We start from the raw sequence: 19,733 nt of genomic DNA, 5'->3' as shown, positions 1-19,733 counted from the left end.
TCGCACAATCGAGTATGATCTTCACTTGATCTCACAAAAATGCTGTTCATGCAGCAAACCATATTCTTCCCAACCAGAAACAATAACATATTAAAACTCTGCTTCACCAGCAATGTAGAACTTATCCACAATATGAAGATATCACCAACAATCTTCTTGGACTACAACATAGCAGAACTGATGTATGGTCCAAAACTAATTAATGATGTATTCTAAACAGATAGCACCCAAACCCTATCCAGTTTGAACTTTTGCAACGCTGACTGACAGTCAATTGAAAAACAGATACTCTAGCAAAATTGGCTTAAAAGTCTCTCTATGGAAGCCATTGATATGAAACTTAATGAATTTATGTCAATAATGTGATCCATATACATTAAATTTGTTCCAGAGAGTCATTACATACAAAACAGGAAAGTGCTTATGAGATGAAGAGAATAAAGATCTCCAAATGCTTAAACAAGTAACTTAATGACAGCAAGAAATATCTCCTCAAAAAGGCACTTTTAGATATTGAAAATAAACTCAAACTCTCCCATGAAAATTAAAGAGTAGAAAGAAAAACCAGGACAGTGGAAAATATAGAAATGAATCTTTAAAGCTTTCTGTATGTTTGAGAGAGAATCTGCCTTGGTGCTCTACAAGATAGAGTCACTGTTTGCAGAAGGCTCTTTAACTACAGGAGGACAGGTGAAGTGCTAAATAAACAATTCCAAAGTGTCTTCACCTATCTGCTGGGGAGCCTGCAAATAAGCAAGCCTGATAACTTTTTTAACACTGCAGATTTACCTGGAAAAGAGCCAACCATTGATTTCATCAACATAAAAGAAGTTGCAATATCAACCATTGAGGAGATGAATTCAAACTCAGCAGTGGGCCCAGATGGATGTCAAACATGCAAGAAAGCTCTTGCGAAACTACTGCAGATACTTTTGCAGAGTTTTTTTTTGCATGCGGTAAACTTCCCAAACTGTTAAAAGAAGAGCAGATGCTAAAAATTTCAGGCTTCTCTGACTTCATGTTAGCAAGGTCATGAAGTGCATTGTCAGAAGATCTCCGATCACATTTCTGGAAGAAAATAACTTGTTCGCAAACACACAACATGGCTTTTGTTCAGGGAGGAGCTGCTTCACACAGCTACTACAGCATTATGACTGGGTACTGACCCAGCAGCTCAGCTACTCAAATGTATATGTGATATATCTTGACTATGGCAAAGCCTTCGACAAAGTTAATCATGAGATATGTCACAAACTGCGTGACTTTTGTATCACTGGAAAACTGGGTGAGTGGCTGCATGACTTTTTGAAAGGCAGAAGTCAGACAGTTGCAGCCAGTGGTGCTCTCTCTGGGAAGACATCATTTCACTGCAGAGTTCTTCTAGGAACTGTGCTGGGACCATTACTGTTTGTGATGGCTCTCTCAGACACTTTCATAAGCTATCAAGAACCCTGATGACATATTAAAACTGCAAAATGACCTGAATGCGATGTACAAATGGGCTGATGAAACTGGCATGCATGACCAGAGGTAGTGCAATCCCAGAGTCAGTCAGTCAGTGACCTGGGAATTCACATGAGTAATGATGCAACATTCCATACTTAGATTGAGTAGTTGGATGGGTTCTGAGGTCATTCACAACTAGGATAAAGGATGCCATGCTGCTCCTATGGAGAATTTTCATTCTCAGTCATCTGGATCACTGCTCCCAACTGTGGTCACTGCAGAGCATCGAACTGGTGGCAGAATTTGAGACAATCCAGTGCCACTACTCAAAGAAAATTGACTTGGTGAAACAGATGAGCTATTGGGAAAGGCTAAAGAACTGAAGTGCTACTCTCTAGAGAAAAGGCATAGGAAATATGCAGTGATATACATGTGGAAGATCCTGGAAAGTTTAGCTCCCAAATTGGAATTGGCAGCTATATCAACCATTGAACTAGACAACACTGCGTAGTATCAAAGATCCTGTCTTCTCCATCTAGAATTAGGCCCCAGTACTGTAACTGCTTGGATTTCAAGGGTCCACAATGTTCAACATTCTGCCAGACAACCCCATAAATTTGTGAGGTGTAGATGTGGAGGCCTTCAAACAGCATCTGGACAAATTTTTATGAGATACCAGATGAACCCATAACACTGCAGGAGGAACAAAGAGCAGTTCCATCCAACTACTTCAAAAACAGTACAGTAAAGAAACCCAAACTCACTGCAAGGCAGTGCTCTAACATGGCCTCAGTTTCTGCCGGAAACCAGTAAAACATAAAAGATGTGTGTGTGTGTATATATACATACATAGACATATTTATACATGTGCATGTGTGTATACATACATACCTATTGTTGTACCTGATTCTCAGCATCTAATGACAAGGTTGCAAAAGCAACGAAAATTTTGGAAGGAAAAATATAAATAATAAATGAGTGGAAATAGAACCAGTGAGTGTGTTAGATAATAAAACATTAAAACAATATGACTCTCCCCAGACAACAAAATTTGTTTTATATCTTTGTGTCAGTTCATTGAACAAACTTGCCTCCATCCTGGCCATCCGAATGTGAGGTGGCAAGTCTTGGCTTGCTTTGTACACTTGTGCTTTATGGTGTGCACGTATAATTCATGACAAAACTTTGTTGCTGTCTTTAAATGATACAATTTTGTATTGTATTTTGGGGTGGGGTTTGGAGATGGGTTTTAACAGGGGGATGGTGTAAGGAGATTTTTCCTGTATGTCTGCGGTTGCTTTAGGTGTTTCTGTATGGGGAGGGGAGTCTGGGACTGAGGCCTTTTCTCTTTTTTTGAAATTTCACTAATGTAAATCCTATTTCTTCTTTTGTGGTTGGTGTTTCTTGCCTTATTGGTTCGCTTTCCTTGGGCACTTCTGCTTGTTTTTTGGTTGCTTTCCTTTTCCTTCTGTATCTTTAGATTTTTGTTGAAGAGGGGCTTTGCACTTTTTTTCTTTACATTCTGAGCAGACGTGACCTTTTTCACCGCACTTAAAATAGCGTGGCCTACGTCCTTCAACACTCACTCTTATGCTCAGCTCCTTCCCTATGAACACCCTATCGGGAAGTCCTTCAAGGATTTCGGGGCTGGCTTGGACCACCATTTCAAGGCAGTGGCCTTTCCTTTTTTCTGTATTTGTAGTATTGACGTTTTTTTTTCTTCCATGTCGTATGTTATGGCTGCTGCAAACCACAACACATCCAAACCAACCGGAATCTCCTTCACTTTAATTTTCACCATTCTCTTGCCTAGATAAGTTGGCTGGAGAATTATTTCATCATTTCTCAGTGTTAATGTCAACAGTTCTTTTGCTGTACTCTCATCAGTGAATTGTACCTCCACTGTAGCGCTTCTTATACTGCCTCTGACATTTTTTGTTTTATTCCAGATGGGTTGCATGCATTTCTGAATTACTTCATTTTTGACAGACATTTTTTCTCCTTAAGACTGTACGTTTTATAGACCACAGTCTTGGCAGCTATATTCTGTAGTATATCTTAAGGAGGGAGCAACTTCGTATCACTCCCTGATTTCTTAATCATATTCCAGTATTTAAATAATTCTGCGACAGATACATTCAAATTCACCATATTGCTTGCTGCCAATGGCAGCTGAAAAACTGGGTCTTTCCTTCTGAACCTGTTTTGCACCTTCCTTTTTGCCCTCTGGGAAGTCCAAAATTCCATATTAAATACAAAATTCCTTTAACAGCACACAAATTTTCAAAAAGTGTTTTCAAAAATTGACAAACTTTTTGCCAAAAAATTGTCTTTTACAAAAAATAATTTTTAAACAGAACAATTTTTACCCTGTAAAAGGGCAAAAATCAAAGTTCGCAGTTCTCCAACATAACAGAACTTTCTGCCCTGCAGGGTGAAAACAACTGTTAACAAAACAACCGAGGTTCAAACTTCACAGGTTCAACAACAATTCAATGGAATAAAGCACAAACAGTAGAAGCATAACATTAGAATTACTGCAAAATGAACTCACGAAGGCAGCAGCTGAAAAAATCCAACAATTACCAGCTTGTGATGGAAGTTTATTCCACTTGCAAATTACTATATATTTTTCTAGCGACTCACTGTCACTGATCTCGTAGAAGAGAGAGAATGTTATATCAAATCTCTGAGCGAGATGTAAACAGTAGCAGTACAGAACCGTAACATATATTTACCAACTAAGTGTGCCATCCTATACAGGACAGTGCTACTGATGTTCATACCCCCAGGAAGACATCTCCTCCAGTTAACTAATGACACACATTGTGTCCAATTAGTATTTGCAAGGGGAGGTCATCACTCCCATCTCTAGCCTAATGTGATACACACAGGCTTGAGTTTCTGGGTGGTTACCTGTCTTCAGCGTGTGTTAATCACCAGCTACTTGCTCAGAGATTTATTATAACATTCTCTTCTACAAGATCAGTGACAGTGAGTTGCTAGAAAAATATATATTGTAATTTGCGAGTGGAATGAGCTTCTATCACTGGCTGGTGTTTAACACATGCTGAGGACAGGTAACCACCCAGAAACTCGAGTCTGTGTGTATCACATAAGGCTAGAGATGGGAGCGATGACCTCCCCTTGCAAATATGAATCAGACATAAAATGTGTGTCGTTAGCCAGCTGGAGGACATGTCTTCCTGGGGCTATAAACCTCAGTAGCACTGTCCTGTATAGGATGCCACACTTAGTTGGCAAATATATGTTATGGTTCCATACTGCTACTGTTTAGATCTCACTCAGAGATTTGATATAACATTCTCTCTCTTGTACGAGATCAGTAATAGTGAGTCACTAGAAAAATATATAGTAATTTGCGAGTGGAATGAGCTTCTATCACTAGCTGATGATTAACACATGCTGAGAATGGGTAACCACCCAGAAACTCGAGTCCATGTGTATCACATAAGGCTAGAGATGGGAGTGATAACCTCCCCTTGCAAATACTAATCGGACACAGAATGTGTGTCGTTAGCCAGCTGGGGCTATAAACATCAGTAGCACTGTCCTGTAAAGGCACCACACTTAGTTGGCAAATATATGTTATGGTTCCATGCAGCTACTGTTTATATTTCACTCAGAGATTTAATATAACATTCTCTCTACTACGAGATCAGCGACAGTGAGTCGCTAGAAAAATATATAGTAATTTGTGAGCAGAATGAGCTTCCATCACTAACTGATGATTAACACACTGAGGACGAGTAACCACCCAGAAACTCAAGTCTGAGCATATCACATAAGGCAAATACTAATCAGACAGAATGTGTCATTAGCCAACTGGAGGAGATGTTTTCCTGGGGCTATAAACATCAGTAGCACTGTCCTGTATAGGATGCCACACTTAGTTGGCCAATATATGTTACAGTTCCGTACTGCTACTGTTTATATCTTGCTGAGAGATGTAATATAACATTCTTCTATGAAGTAATATGGTTTTTAAATAAAACCTAATAGAGAACATAATGTGAAAAATACAAACTGAAATTCTATTTAGTCTTGATAACTGCTTCAGTTATTGAGTAATAAAATAAATATTGAATTATTCATATATAGGTCAAAGTATAGATTTCTTTTTGGTATATTTATTTATATAGTGTTGTATAATGTTTTATTCACAATGCATTGTAGAGTAAATAAAAATAAGTTTGGGAGTAACCGGTTAACCCATTAATTTTCTCAATGCCATCCTCTTTTAGACACCAAAATTTAAGCCATTGAAAGTTGGGCTTATTTTTCTATTACAGTTATTTTAGTTTTCTTTAGGTATTTCTACAATTAAATTTACAGTCTTTGAGAACTGAAATAATTCAATATAAATGGTTTTACTGTAGTTAGTAGTCACTGTAACTTGTAATGAATGGTATTTGGCCTTATGGTGTAATACTTGAGTTATGTGACATACTTGAGTTATGTAATCAGCTTATGGTGTCAGCTGGTATATATTCGAAATGTTTAGTCATTAGCTATTATTTATTATTTTGCATCTACTAATAAGTATGGAATATTTTCAATCAAACAATTTATGAAAATAATGTTAGGTCTAGGTTTTTACTCCTATTTACCACATACACATCATGTTTCAGACTTATGAACCAACGAAGTTGCATTTAGCACAGCAGGTTCCTTTTTTTTAATTTTTATATATCCCTGTTGGTAGCTGCATCATACTGTCTGGTTTACTATACCCACTTGGCCCTTGGATGCCTTTAGCAAAGTTCAGTCATTTGCAAGCATTCAGACCAGGCTTTCAACTGAGGTTAATGTGAATTCACGATACGCTGGCACTCTCTATGCTTCCTGTCATGGCAAAAAATAATTCTAGATGACAAGACAGTTCTCTTTCTTTTTCTCCACTATCCATGACTCTGATACAACCTAGTACACAAACCACACATCTACTTCTCTGATACAGAAATCTTCCTCCATTTATGCTATCAATAAGTTTGGGAGTAACCGGTTAAACCGGTTAAACTTCACTCTGAAAGGTGGTGTCTATGCATATATAGATTTAACTCACCCTACCACTCTACTTTCTCATTGAATATCAGCAACTAAAACCTGCAATTACTGAAGGCATGCTGCCTGTTTTCTTGCTTACCAGAATTTTGGTTTTTGCGAGCTGGCAGAAACATTAGCACGCCAGACGAAATGCTTAGCGGTATTTCGTCTGCCGTTACGTTCTGAGTTCAAATTCCGCCGAGGTCGACTTTGCCTTTCATCCTTTCGGGGTCGATAAATTAAGTACCAGTTACGCACTGGAGACGATGTAATCGACTTAATACCTTTGTCTGTCCTTGTTTGTCCCCTCTGTGTTTAGCCCCTTGTGGGCAATAAAGAAATAAGAATTTTGGTTTTTGCTAAGTTAACTTTAAGGACTGTTGGTTCCAGGTTTTGCTTCTACACCTACAATTTCTTTCTTAATTTTGTTACAGATTTCACTATAAGAACAAGGCTCTCAGTACAAAAGAGACTATGGGCAACTGGTCTTAAAATCCTCTTTTATAACCAGGAGAACTGTGATAATTAAGAAGGGACAGAGAGCTGAGTTCTGGTGAACTCCTACTTGTACACTAAATTCATTGCTGTACTCAGTGCTAACTCTCATACTGACGGCACCTCAGTACATAGCTTGAATGACTCTTACCAACCATTTGTCTACTCTTAGCTTCCACTGCAACCATCAGGCTAGAGTGTAAGGTATCTTGTAAAAGGCTCTAGGTCAACCAAAGCCAAATACAACAGTTCATTTTTGGCTAAGTACTTCTGCTTTACTAGAAAGAGGGCATCAGTAGTACTTCTTGGTATAAAGCCAAACTGCATCTCATCTAGTCTAACTCTCATCTGAATCCTTCCGTAACTTTCGTGACCTGATCCAGCAACTTGATATTCTGTAATTACTCCTCTCTAAGGTATCTGTTGCCTGCCCTCAGTAAGTTTTCCTGTATGTTATAGGTCCTCTTCCTCCTGCTCATCAGATGCTTCAGTTAGGACTTCTCTAAATCTCTGACTGTTCAATTGCTCTTTAAGCTTCCATATATCTCTTTTCCAGACTGGCTTGTGTCTCTAAGTTCTTCCAGTTCTAACTACTAACCTACGTTGAGTAGAACATTCTTCACGGGAGAAGGACTTTGCATTTACAACCATCTGCCCCTCCTGCTTTCTTGTGAGAAAGTAGTCAATCTGGCTTGTGTGCTCACCAGATTGATCAGGTACTGGCAGGTTTCTTGAAGTTATTGTTGCAGATGATTTGGTCATTTGTATCACAGAACTCCAAGAGTCTTGTTCCCACCTCAAGATATATACATGTAGTTATGGCTATGTATGTGTATATATTTATATGTTAATGTATGTTGATATTGTATCTTATTTATTTTCAGGATGACAGTAGTTTGTACATATTCTTCATTATACTCCTTGCTGTTTTTGTTATCAAACTATACCGGAAAGTTCTGACAGGTAAAAAGTAAAATATTCTTAGCTGAATTATTTTCAATTTCTCTCTCTTGCATTAAATGTCTACTATTTTTCCTCAGGTACAAGGTCATTGAAGAATAATTGGGGAGCTTCTGTTAAATATTTCTCTTAGCAGAAAGAACATTTGCGATATCTAGCATGATGTTTTTGTAATTAACTAGCATGTTAATGAATTTATGAATCTAAGTCCTTGATTCATTGGTATAATAAAAGTTTTATACATAAGCTATGGGGTTTGATAAATTTGTGCCTTTTCAAAGATTATTAACAATATAAGTAGAAGCAAAATCAAGTCAGGTACATCATCATCATCATCGTTTAACGTCTGCTTTCCTTACTGGCATGAGTTGGACGGTTTGACTGAGGGCTGGTGAGCCAGAAGGCTGCATCAGGCTCCAATCTGATCTGGCAAAGTTTCTACAGCTAGATTCTCTTCCTAACTCCAACCACTCCAACAGTGTAGTGGATACTTGTATGTGCCACTGGCACAAGGGCCAGTCCGACAGCACTGGTAACGACCACAATCGAATGGTGTTTTTTTATGTGCCACTGGCACAGGAGCCAGTCAGGCGATGCTGGCAGCGATCATGCTCGAATGGTGCTCCTTACATGTCACTGGCCCTGGCAATGATCATACTCAAATGGTGCTTTTAATGTTCCACTGGCACAGGTGCCAATCAGGTGGTACTGTCATTGGCAACAACAATGATTTCACTTGCCTCAACAGGTCTTCACAAGTGTAGTTTATTATCCAATGATTGAAAGGTACTCTTAAATGGGCTGGTTATGTATCATTGGCTTGTGAGTTGCTTGGTGGCCTCACTTGTGCCATTACCATGAAAAATGCATACAGTACCCTCTGTAAAGTGGTTGGCATTAGGAAGGGCATCCAGCTGTAGAAACTAAACCAAAACAGACACTGGAGCATGTAACAGTCCTCCAGTGCACTGGATCCTGTTGAATCAACCAATCCATTCCAGTATAGAAGACTGACTTTAAATGATGATGATGATTGATGTGAATCAGCTTTCAATAGAAAGTGAAACCAAATCATTTTTGGGTGAGATTGGAAAGACATTATTGATAAAGCATGAAAATAAAGTTTCCCAACCGTATGGTTTTGGGTTCAGTTCCATTGCATGGCACCTTGGACAAGTATCTTCTACTATAGCCTTGGGCCAACCAAATCCTTGTGAGTAGATTTGGTCGACAGAAACTTAGAAGCCCATCATGTGTATGTCTGTGTCTCCTTGTCTTGACATTGTGTGATAGTTGTAAATGAATGTCATTGTCTTATAAGAAGTGTCATTTAATTTCTGATGTTCTGCAAAAACATGTCTGGCCATGGGAAAATATTACCTTGCTTGAAGGGCATCCAGCCATAGAACTCTGCCTCGTTCCTCTAGCATCAATAATGTTAAGTACCAATCATGTACTAGAGTCAATATAATCAACTGTTTCCTTCCTTCTCTCAAATTTCTAGCCTTTTATTTTTGTTAGAAACAATAGTTTGTATTATGGTGATAACTTTGCCTTTTGTTCTTCAGGGGATGTTAATTATGAGGTTGAATTTGATCATCCTTAAATGTGTATGGCTTTATATCAATGCTAGAAATTGTCAAGTAAAATGCATTGAGTGCTAGTAAGGTACTAGAATTGATTAATTTAACTGTGCTTCTCTCCTATAATGTGTGGCCTTGTGTCAACATAAGAAATCATTGCATTTAGTTATTTTCTTCTTTTTTAAGTTCAAATAATACCAGTGTCAATTTTGCATTCCCTCTTTCTGTGATTGATAAGATTAGCGGCAGTCAAGTACTCTGATATAATTGACCATACCTTCCTCACAAATTTCTGGTCTTTTGTTTATGTAACAAATTATTATTAGGGTGGAATTCTTGGACAAAATATCTAACAGTATTTAGTTCAGGTTCTTTACATTCTGCATTCAAATCCTACTGAGATCAACTTTGCTTTGCATCCTTCTATGATCAATAAAATTAAGTACCAGTCAAATACTGGAATCAATGTGATCAAGTGCTCCTTGGTCTCTATTTGATTTGTGCTTATATTAGAGATCAATGTGGTGGTGAATCAACAGAATCATTCTGAATTCCAATCCCGTCAAGGTCAACTTCTCCTTTCATCTCTCAGATATCAATAAAATAAAGTACCAAAGTAATCTCTTAGATATCAATAAAATAAAGTACCAAAGTCATCTCTTAGACATCAATAAAATAAAGTACCAAAGTCATATATTTGATTTTCTTCGTCACCCAAATTTCTGGCCTTATGCCTACATTAGAAACAATTATTATTATAACATTAACCTCAAAGGGTAGCACATTGATCTCAGAATCATATTAATGTTAGGAATCATTATTATTAATATTAGTGTAATCAAATGACAGACAAATTAACTTACAATATGTAGTTACACTGTAATCACCTTTATTTTTCATTCTTCGAAGGACCATAAAATAATTACTGGTGTTGATCTCAATCAGTTAGATTCCCTTCCCCTTCTTCCATATTATCTGACCTTGTACATATATCAAATGATTATTCAAGTGTTACTCTACAATGCAGGATTGATGGTGAACCATCAAATAAACATTGACTGTATGATATGAAATATGATAACTACAAACTATCTCTTATTTTCTTTCTTTCTACACACAGAGTCAGTCTTGTTTCTGACTGCCATTGGTGTCCAGATTGAAACAAAGTTCCTGTTTGGTCATTGCACCACCAAATTTATTGACATGACCCACATCAAAGATATAGTCATTCTTGAAGGGGTCAAAATGGTATGTTGACTCTTTTACATTTATCTTGTTTTTTTCTTTTTGACATTATTTGTATTGTTGTTGTTTAGCTCCAACCCCAAGTTGCTTCTAACTGAGCAGAGCTATACCCAAGGGTATTCCTTCCATGATTATGCTGTCTCTCAGGTATTGTGTATTTAGAACTATGTTATACATTGTGTCATTTCATTCTCAAGGCAATAGAATCTAATTTGAGGGAGATTTGGCTGTACTTTTATCAGACTGAGTGACTGCAAATTAGCTCCTTTGTTTTATTGGCTGTCAAATTATATGCAAATCATATACTGTTACTTGCATAATTACTTTTCATACTTCACAGTTTCATTTCATTTCAACAAAGGCTGTCATGATATCAGCCTTAGAGCAGTCATTATAGTGTTGTTTAGCCCCAGGCCTGCCTTGATTGAGCAAAAGCATTCTCTCTTATTGTGTATTTAGGATTACATTGACCAATGTCATTCCTTTTTAAGATGATAGGGCATGATTTAGTAGCTACTCTGGTAGGTTGAACAACTACATAGAAGCTTTCTTGTTGGTTCATTGTTGCTACTATTATCAAGTAGTTCCAGTCAGCTCTTTTCAAGTTGACAATGGCCCAGGTGGTTAATATTTGAGAAAAATCCATTGGTTCAACATCTTCAGGAATGCCATGGAACTTTATCACCTGTTCAGTTCATTTCCCACTATGTTCAATGTAGCACATTTGTTTTCAGAAATTTTAAAATCAATAGGTATGATAGGGTTTATAGAAAGTCAGTGTGTAAATTCAACCTAAAAATCTAAAGTTTATAGCCTACAATTTGTTTTAATGCCTTCATTTTGAGGAGGAATGGTAGTGCTTATGACTGCTTTGAGGGCCTCTATGACTAGAACAAGGAAGGGAGAAAGTTATCCTCATATTGGAAACCTATCTTTGATGCTTACAACAGAAGGAATCAATTAAGAAATTAGGCATTGTTGTTTAACAGGAGTATTTTATTTGCTTCTTTAACACGGCCTGACTATTGACCAGAATCAGTCTCTGCTTCATGGTTGTATTTATTAGATCCAGATGAAATTCAAATATTGAGCTGTCTATTGTGGTTGATCTTATTAACAAGACACATTGCTTACTCTGTTTACCACATATGCCTGCCTAACAGCAAGTAATATCATAGCTTCTGCTATTATACCATTGCACTGTAATGGTGTTCAATTGTAAAAGTAACTTGCTTCAATAATTCATATGTAAATGACTGAATTTGCAGAACTACTCTACTTATGCAATCTGAAAATATGGATGTTGCAAGATGATATCTCTTTTGTTTTATTGCATGATAGAGAACTGGAAATTTGATGCTAAGTATGAAGAGCTGTAATGAATATTCTATGGTACCGTTATTCTTGTTTATAATTTCATGATTCTGAATTCAAATCCTGTTGGGGAAATGTTCCATCCTTACAATATTAAAATACCATTAATTCTACTGGAAATTGAACCCTTAACCTATACTATTGTCATCACTGTCATTATTTTTTTTATGCTGGTGAATCTTTGCTGTTGTGCATGTTATAGTGTTTTGCTTTTTGTAAAATTTTACTGCAAAGACTGGCTGCATTTTATTGTACCATCAGCAGAAGGTAGGTTGTCTGTCCCTGCTACTCTATCAGTTCTAATTCAGAGTTGCTACTCTCCTAGATGAACTGTCTTGGCTGAGGTTTTATGGAGTCCACATCTCCTTCGTGTTGAAATGCCATATCACTACATGATGCCTGAAAAGAGGGTTATCAAATGATATTATGCTACCTGGAAGGGTTCGTATTTGTGGTGGTGGTGGCGGCAATAGTGCATATATTGTTAGTACATTTCCACATTGTCTGCCACAGTTTAGCATTATTTACATTATCTGGTGCTGGATATCATTCCACATGAACATGCACAAACATTAGCTATGTTCAGTATTACCTATTCTGTTCATCAGTGTATACCATTGGCATTTTGTAGTTAGTGATCAGCATAATTTCATATAGAGTTGATGAGCGACTACCCTCTGGTCCAACTTGTGCCAGTCAGAATATTAACCCAGTAACAATAGGATGATAACGACGAGTAAATAAGCGTTTCTCATAAAGAACTTGCCAAAATTTGATGTGGCTGGTCATGTTAACACTTTTATGACCATATTTTTAACATACATTATTTGTTTCAATTAATTCTTATAATTATCAAGAATTTAGGGGAATACAGTAAAATAATTTTTTCACTATTAAACTTAATATGAAATTATGGTAGAAGGTTGTAATTTAAGTATGAAAGAATGCTTGAAAACATGAGGTTTTTTATATAGAACCAGAGGTGGTCTTGTTAGGGTTGATATCTAAAAGACTTGATGGGTTGGTTGGTTAAATTTCTTTCCAGCATTATCATTAGTATCATTTATCACCACAACCTCTATCATCACAATTAATATGTAAAAGTAGAAATGCTAGTGAGTTACTATGTTTCAAGATCTCACTCTAATGTAGGTTTTACTTAATTTTCAACTGGTTTCTTTTCTAGCACCACATCATCTTTTATTTAGCTTTGTTACTTCAGAAGCCAAACAAGGTATGGAGTGGCATACTGCCCCTGTTCACAGTAAGTAATCTAACCTTTGGTAATTCTAATACTAGAATACATAGCATAGTATTCTGTTAGAGCATTAAGTAGTTGTTTAGACGTCACTTTTTATAATGATTCAATAGAAAATGGAACGATTCTCTTTGATCTTCTGGCCTCTCCAAGCCCATGGAGATACTTACCTCCATGGACTTGTTTAGTGATGTGAATTATCAAGTAATACAGCTCTCATATTTCGGCAGTAAACTGTACTTCACGAAAACACCTATATACAGCTGAATGGAATGAGCCACTGTGAACTAAATTGCCTTCATTATGAACACATTACTGACATGATGTTAATCATCAGACAATGTCAGTTAGTACCTAATTATAATCAAGAACTTTAGTATGCATCTAATCAAAGACAGATTTTAATTAAGTTTTGATCAGATTTTTTATATTTATGTAAAAAAATGAATAAAACAAACTGAATTTGCTCTGCTGGATGTATAATGTAAAAGTTAAATAAAAGCTAGGAATGTTAGATTGAGTCTAATTTGAGGCTGAGAAAGTTGCATGCAGTAAGAGAGGATGGTTGAATGTAATGCAGAACTGAGTGAGAAGACTGGGATGTAGTGTGGAGTTGACTGAGATTTAGAATATTACAAAAATATGTTAGTGTACTGAATCATTTGGTGTATATGTTAGTATGTCGCACATCTTAACAAAAGAGTATTACATAGAACCTATAAAAAGCTTCATATCAATGACAGGACAGGTACATGGGAATGAATGTTTCCCTGCATTACACATCATCTAATGATTTTAAAATAGAAGGCTATGATCTGAGGGAGATTTGGGTGCTATTTCTAGCATGTCAAATTTCCTTAATTGGCTCTTGGTAGTTGCAAATGGGTCCAAGTAGATACTGGATGGCTTTGTTTTCAATGTGTTTGTAGAAAGCGATCTATAACAGATTGCTTCTAATTTTGGCACAACCATAATTCTGGTGGAATTTGAACTGAAATACAAAACCCAGTAAAATGTATTAAAATGTTTGAGTTAGTTATGGAGGATAGATACAATACACATAAGTTAAGTAAAATTCTAAGCTAGATTGTTTATTTTAAACCTTAGTTTGTGTATGTAGTAGAAAGAGGGTAGCTAAGATAGAAGTCAACCAAAAGAACTAGGTGAGGGGGGATAACAATTTTTTTTGACCAGTATGCCTCATCTCTTCATTAGTTTCAGCTTTCTAAAGCCTAACTTTATGATCTCTTTATTATTGCAACAGCATTCATGGCCCAAGCTCTGCATCCTTCAAACATTGTGTAAAACTGTTCATTCGAAATTTCCAAACCTTGGCGCATAATGAACATCTGAAAGTAATCAATCACCACTATTGCCTTCTCTGTTAACATCTAGTCAAGACTCTAGTAAATCTCTCAGGAACATTGACATTGTTTTCTTTTTGTTTTTTATACCATCTGTATTGAGTTTTCCTTTTCACTTCAATTGTTTTTCTTTTTGTTTTTTTATACCATCTGTATTGAGTTTTCCTTTTCACTTCAATAAAGAAGTTACAAAAATTACAAAGAGGAAAAAGATTACTTATGCACCAGTAATTTAACCTTTCAATAAATAGAGATTGATAAAATAAGTATCAGACTGAAATAAGTACTGGAGTTGATGTGCCCAAAGACTGAAAACAGTAAAAGACTATAAGAATGTATACTTCTGATGTGTGTGTGTTGTTGCTGGACTTTACCATTCTATTTAACTAAATATTTTGTGTATCTGTTATTAGCATCATAGTCTATTCTCTTATTGTCCTCCCCTGCACATGTGTATACCTTCTGACTAGATTTTAAATGAGTTCAAAACCAGTCAAAGAAAATGTGTATATGTAGAAACAGGGTATCTGAAGATAATAGGGAATATGCCAATTGAGATATGGACAACACACTCGCACAAAAAAAGCTCAATTTGATTTCCTTTGCAATCAACTTCCTTCCATGATTTATTAGTTCTTCATTATAACAAAATGGTATTCATCCAGTCATGGTCTTTGATGTGTTTATTTTTTACTCATTGTTCAATTATTGCAAGGTGAGAGTTGTATTTTATAGTGACTTCATAAAATGATCATAAAATTCCCATTAAAAAACAGTGGTAAATATTGTAGAGCAAGAAGTAAACACACGTGTATGTTATATGGTTTCAGTCCCCATTGGAAGCCTGTTACGTTAACTTGTGTTAAATTAATGTTAGCTAAGAGGGAAGTAAAAGTACTCTATCAATGTGTCCAATGTTTTACCCATGAAAAGCCATAAGAATATGTCTTAAAATCTTCACATAAATTTGAAGCAATGTTTTAAAAGGACACTTTGAAATACCAAATTACAGTTTGTTTGTTTTTTTGCACTTGAAAGGATACAAGCATACATATATCCAAGTTCATCTCATAATTCATTGACCAGATTGAAGATTAGTCAACTCCTGGATGAGATGACTCTTTCATAACATTTCTGTCTAGTTTCTGTGGCTCTTCATTAGTCATATAAAGTGAGTCATGTAAAATTGTCTAAACTGACACACACAGAAACATCCATCAGTTGATATGAACTCCAGATCTAAGAGGTGGTAATTTGAAACCTTATTGTGAGTAAAAGGAGATTGCTCTCTCATTTACTCAGTACTACTGTAAACAGAAGTAAATGTTTCCATGCCCTTTAGCTTGTTAGAGGAGCACCAATTGAAGATTTCATTTTGTAGTGTCTATACCATTGCTTGCTTGGTAGCACCCATCCCTTAGTACATGACAGTTGAAGAAGAATTGAGCTGAGCACACAAGTTAATTTTTTCTTTTTACATGTATAAATCAAGTGTAGTGGAACTGAACCCAGTCATATGCTTTCAGGTTCAGTCCTGCTGCATGGTACCTTGGGCAAGTGTCTTTTACTATAACCCTAGGCCAACCATAGCTTTGCAAGTGGATTTGATTGAAAGAATCCTGTCATATATGAATGTATGTATGTGTGTTTGTGCCTCTTTGCCTTGATATTATGGAATAGTTGTAAGCAAGTGTCACTGTCATACAAGCAGTGTTACTTGTTTCCCATCTTTCATGAAAACATATCTAGTTGTGGGATAAAAATTACCCTGCTTTTAAACAAGTATGGGTTAGCAATAAGAAAGACATCTGCCTCAATGAATTCCATCTGACCCATGCAAACATGGAGAAGTGGATATTGCAATGAAGATGATGATGACAATCATTATTATTTTATATTCATTTTCTCGTACTGGCATCATTTGGACAGATAGTCGCCAGCATCTCATTACTTGTAATTCCTGTCATCTCTATGTGGGTTAACATTCTCAAATTAGCTTTCAACATGTCTTCCTACATTTGCTTTAGCCTTTATCTCCTGCAGGCTCTTTCTACTTGGATCATTAGGGACGTCATTAAACTCACATTCTTCATATACATCGCATCTCCATACTACTACAATCTTCTTTCTCTCTTGGACATTGCTCATTTGTACTCTATCATTCATATATGCTAACAATGTATTCAGTGGAGCATGCTCATTTCATTTCTTTCTAATCCCCACACATCCTTTGCATCTAGTGCTCATGTTTTACTACCACATTTCACGGACATTCGCCATAAAATCTGTTCCTCACATGAAGAAAGAAACCTTTTATTGTCAGCAGAGATAATAGTTTCCTTAATTTTTTTTCCCTCTCATCCTTACTCTGGCTGTTACATTTTTGCTTTACATACCTTCACTACCTAAGTAAAAGAAGCTATCAACTACTTCTTGCAAACCTCTACAGTTGAAATAATTCATGTCATGAGTGATCTTACTGCTGTACATCTGCTGCATATTACTTCTCTGTGAACTTGCTGTGACTTTTGTATCTATAGTTTACATTGATTGTCAGTATATAGAATTTCTACCTGTTCTTTTGGTGTATATTGAGCATGGCCATTTTCCAGATGAGTTACATGTTCTATCTTGTTAACTGAAACGTTGTCTTTCCTAGGTTTACATTTTAAACCTCTTGGTTCTAAGCCCTGCTTCCATGTTTGGAACTTTTCCTGTAATTCTTTAAATGATTAGGCTATTAAAACTAGGTTGTTAGCATGCAGGAGTTTAGTTTCCAGGTACAGCTGGTCCTATACTCCTTTATTACAGCAGAGGGAACAATAATAAACAGAAGAAAGATGAGAACCAAGCTTTGGAGAACCCCAATCTGCACACTAAATCCCTTAGTGAACTCATTGCCAATTCTTACCTTGCTAACAGCAACACTGCTTGTCTTCCGCAGCCTTTGCAAACCATTTATCTACACTGAGTTAGTGATCACCAGACTACAAAGTGAGATACTTTGTTAAAGGCTTCCATGTTAATGTATGGTAGGTATAGTGGCTAGCACTTAGCTAAGAACTTCTGTTCTTTGTAGAAGAAAAATAAATTATAGTACATTGATTTGTTGTTAGAGATTTTAAAAATCCAACATTTCAAACACTTGTCCTTTAGAAAGATACTATGTTTATTAAAACATAGTCTCCAAAGACAAAATTGTTAAATGAGAAATGGAAAAAAGTGATGGATGGGTAGATGTAGGTGAAGAGGAGTAAAAGTCAGTGTGAGCTGGCTGACATGGATGGAAGTAAAAGAGGGGTCAAATTTCGGAGCATGACCTATGTCAGTTAAGTGGGAGATAACTAGGAAAACAGGACAAAAGAAGCAAATACAGACCAACAAGCTGGGCAGGAAGAGGAGAGAGAGTCAGTGAGCTGTCAGAACTAAAAAATGTGAAGGAAAAGTCTACAGTTTTAAAGGAGTGGTTAGAATATATATATATAAAAAAAAAAAAACATGTCTACAGAAAGGATGTAAACAAGTGCATCAGGCTAATTTTTAGAGGTGATGGGGAGCTGGAGGTTTTAAAAATAGAACAGTAAACAAGTACACTAACTGCAAGAACTACATATGTGAGAGCATATTTTAAACTGCTACATGAGCAAATGCAGACTTCTTGCAACACATTATATATATTTACAAGATGTATTGATAAATAGTTATCTCTATTTTTTATTGTTTCAGTCATTGCCTTAACAGGTTTAGTTGAACAAATAAACCCCAGTACTGACTCTTAAGTTTGGTACCTATTCTGTTGGTCTCTTTTACCAAACCACTAAGTTATGGGGGTGTAAATAAACCAATACTGGTTGTCAAGAGATGAATTGGGCACACATATACATGGCAAGTTTTCACACAGTTTCTGTCAACCAAATTCACTCACAAGGCATTGGTTAGCTCAGGTCTATAGTAGTAGACATTTTCCCAAGGTGACATGCAATGGGACTGAGCATGAAGCCATGTGGTTGTAAAGTTAGCTTCTTAACCACACAGCCAATGCAAACAAATAAAACTATAAACAGAGATGATATATGATCCACTATTTTGTAATCTAGAACATAGGCAAACTTCTTCCAGCTTTTTCCCTTGCTAGGTATATCTGACATTAACCTCGACTCCACCACCAACTGCTCACTTTTCCAGACCTGTTTTTTTTATCTGATGACGGTATACAATTCCACCATTATGTCACTCTCTGATTGTTGCTCTTAGCAGGTTGTCTTGTCTCATGTCAATCCTGTATCTCCTCATCATAGGCATTGCTTGGTCCTACTTTGAACTTACATAAGGCAAAAAATCTTTCAGTTTCAACACCTTTTTCTTGTTGGGTTTTCTATCTTTAAGTTCATCTAGTCCTTATGTCGAGGTCATTATTCTATGCTATATAATACAGTCTTCACTTAGGAAAAAAGTATTCACAGCCAATTGCCCGTCTTGTTTTCTGTTAAGTATAAAGTCTTTCTAGCTTGCATATTTGCTTGAGTGGTAGGCTGACCTTTTAAAATTTGTATTGCAAAAATGTTGAAGCACTTCTCGAAAGCTAAACCAATTTGGACCCTTCTTTATTCCTTTTGCTACAGCCATAGCTCCAATATACATTTTCATACCCATCCTTGTGTTGTTCAACATGGCTATTGAAATCCCAAGCCACTATTAATAGGTCATCTTCAAGAGTACCTCATAGAAATGGTTTATTTATCTGCCAGTCCTTGCTGTGGTACACAGGCAGAAGTTATTTGCTAGTTTATTGGCTGTAACTAGCCTTAGCTTAATAATTGTTACATACCCTCACAACCTCAATCTATTTCTCTGCCAGAAAAGTATTTATAAACACACACACACGTGTGAATATATATATATATATATATATATACATACATACACACACACACACACACA

General features: G+C 36.4%; 1 protein-coding gene across 2 annotated transcripts in view; it reads left to right on the top strand.

Annotated features, from left to right (window-relative positions):
• LOC106879936 (phosphatidylinositol N-acetylglucosaminyltransferase subunit H) overlaps nucleotides 1-14,856 on the top strand; it is a 22,022-nt gene extending 7,166 nt beyond the window's left edge. The window contains exons 2-6 of one of the 2 annotated variants that reach the window (XM_052971620.1): nucleotides 7,893-7,971; nucleotides 10,672-10,799; nucleotides 12,138-12,188; nucleotides 13,357-13,434; nucleotides 14,693-14,856. In XM_052971620.1, coding sequence (XP_052827580.1) covers nucleotides 7,893-7,971; nucleotides 10,672-10,799; nucleotides 12,138-12,188; nucleotides 13,357-13,434; nucleotides 14,693-14,770 — 414 coding nt within the window. In that variant the 3' untranslated portion in view covers nucleotides 14,771-14,856. The remainder of the gene's footprint in view (nucleotides 1-7,892; nucleotides 7,972-10,671; nucleotides 10,800-12,137; nucleotides 12,189-13,356; nucleotides 13,435-14,692) is intronic. The other variant, XM_052971622.1, reaches the window with a different exon arrangement.
• The last annotated feature ends 4,877 nt before the right edge of the window (nucleotides 14,857-19,733 follow it).

Source organism: Octopus bimaculoides, chromosome 11 (assembly GCF_001194135.2).
Source record: "Octopus bimaculoides isolate UCB-OBI-ISO-001 chromosome 11, ASM119413v2, whole genome shotgun sequence".
NCBI classification, from domain to species: domain Eukaryota; kingdom Metazoa; phylum Mollusca; class Cephalopoda; order Octopoda; family Octopodidae; genus Octopus; species Octopus bimaculoides.
The sequence above is the reverse complement of the archived record's forward strand: the minus strand, read 5'-3'. Positions and strand labels throughout refer to the sequence as shown.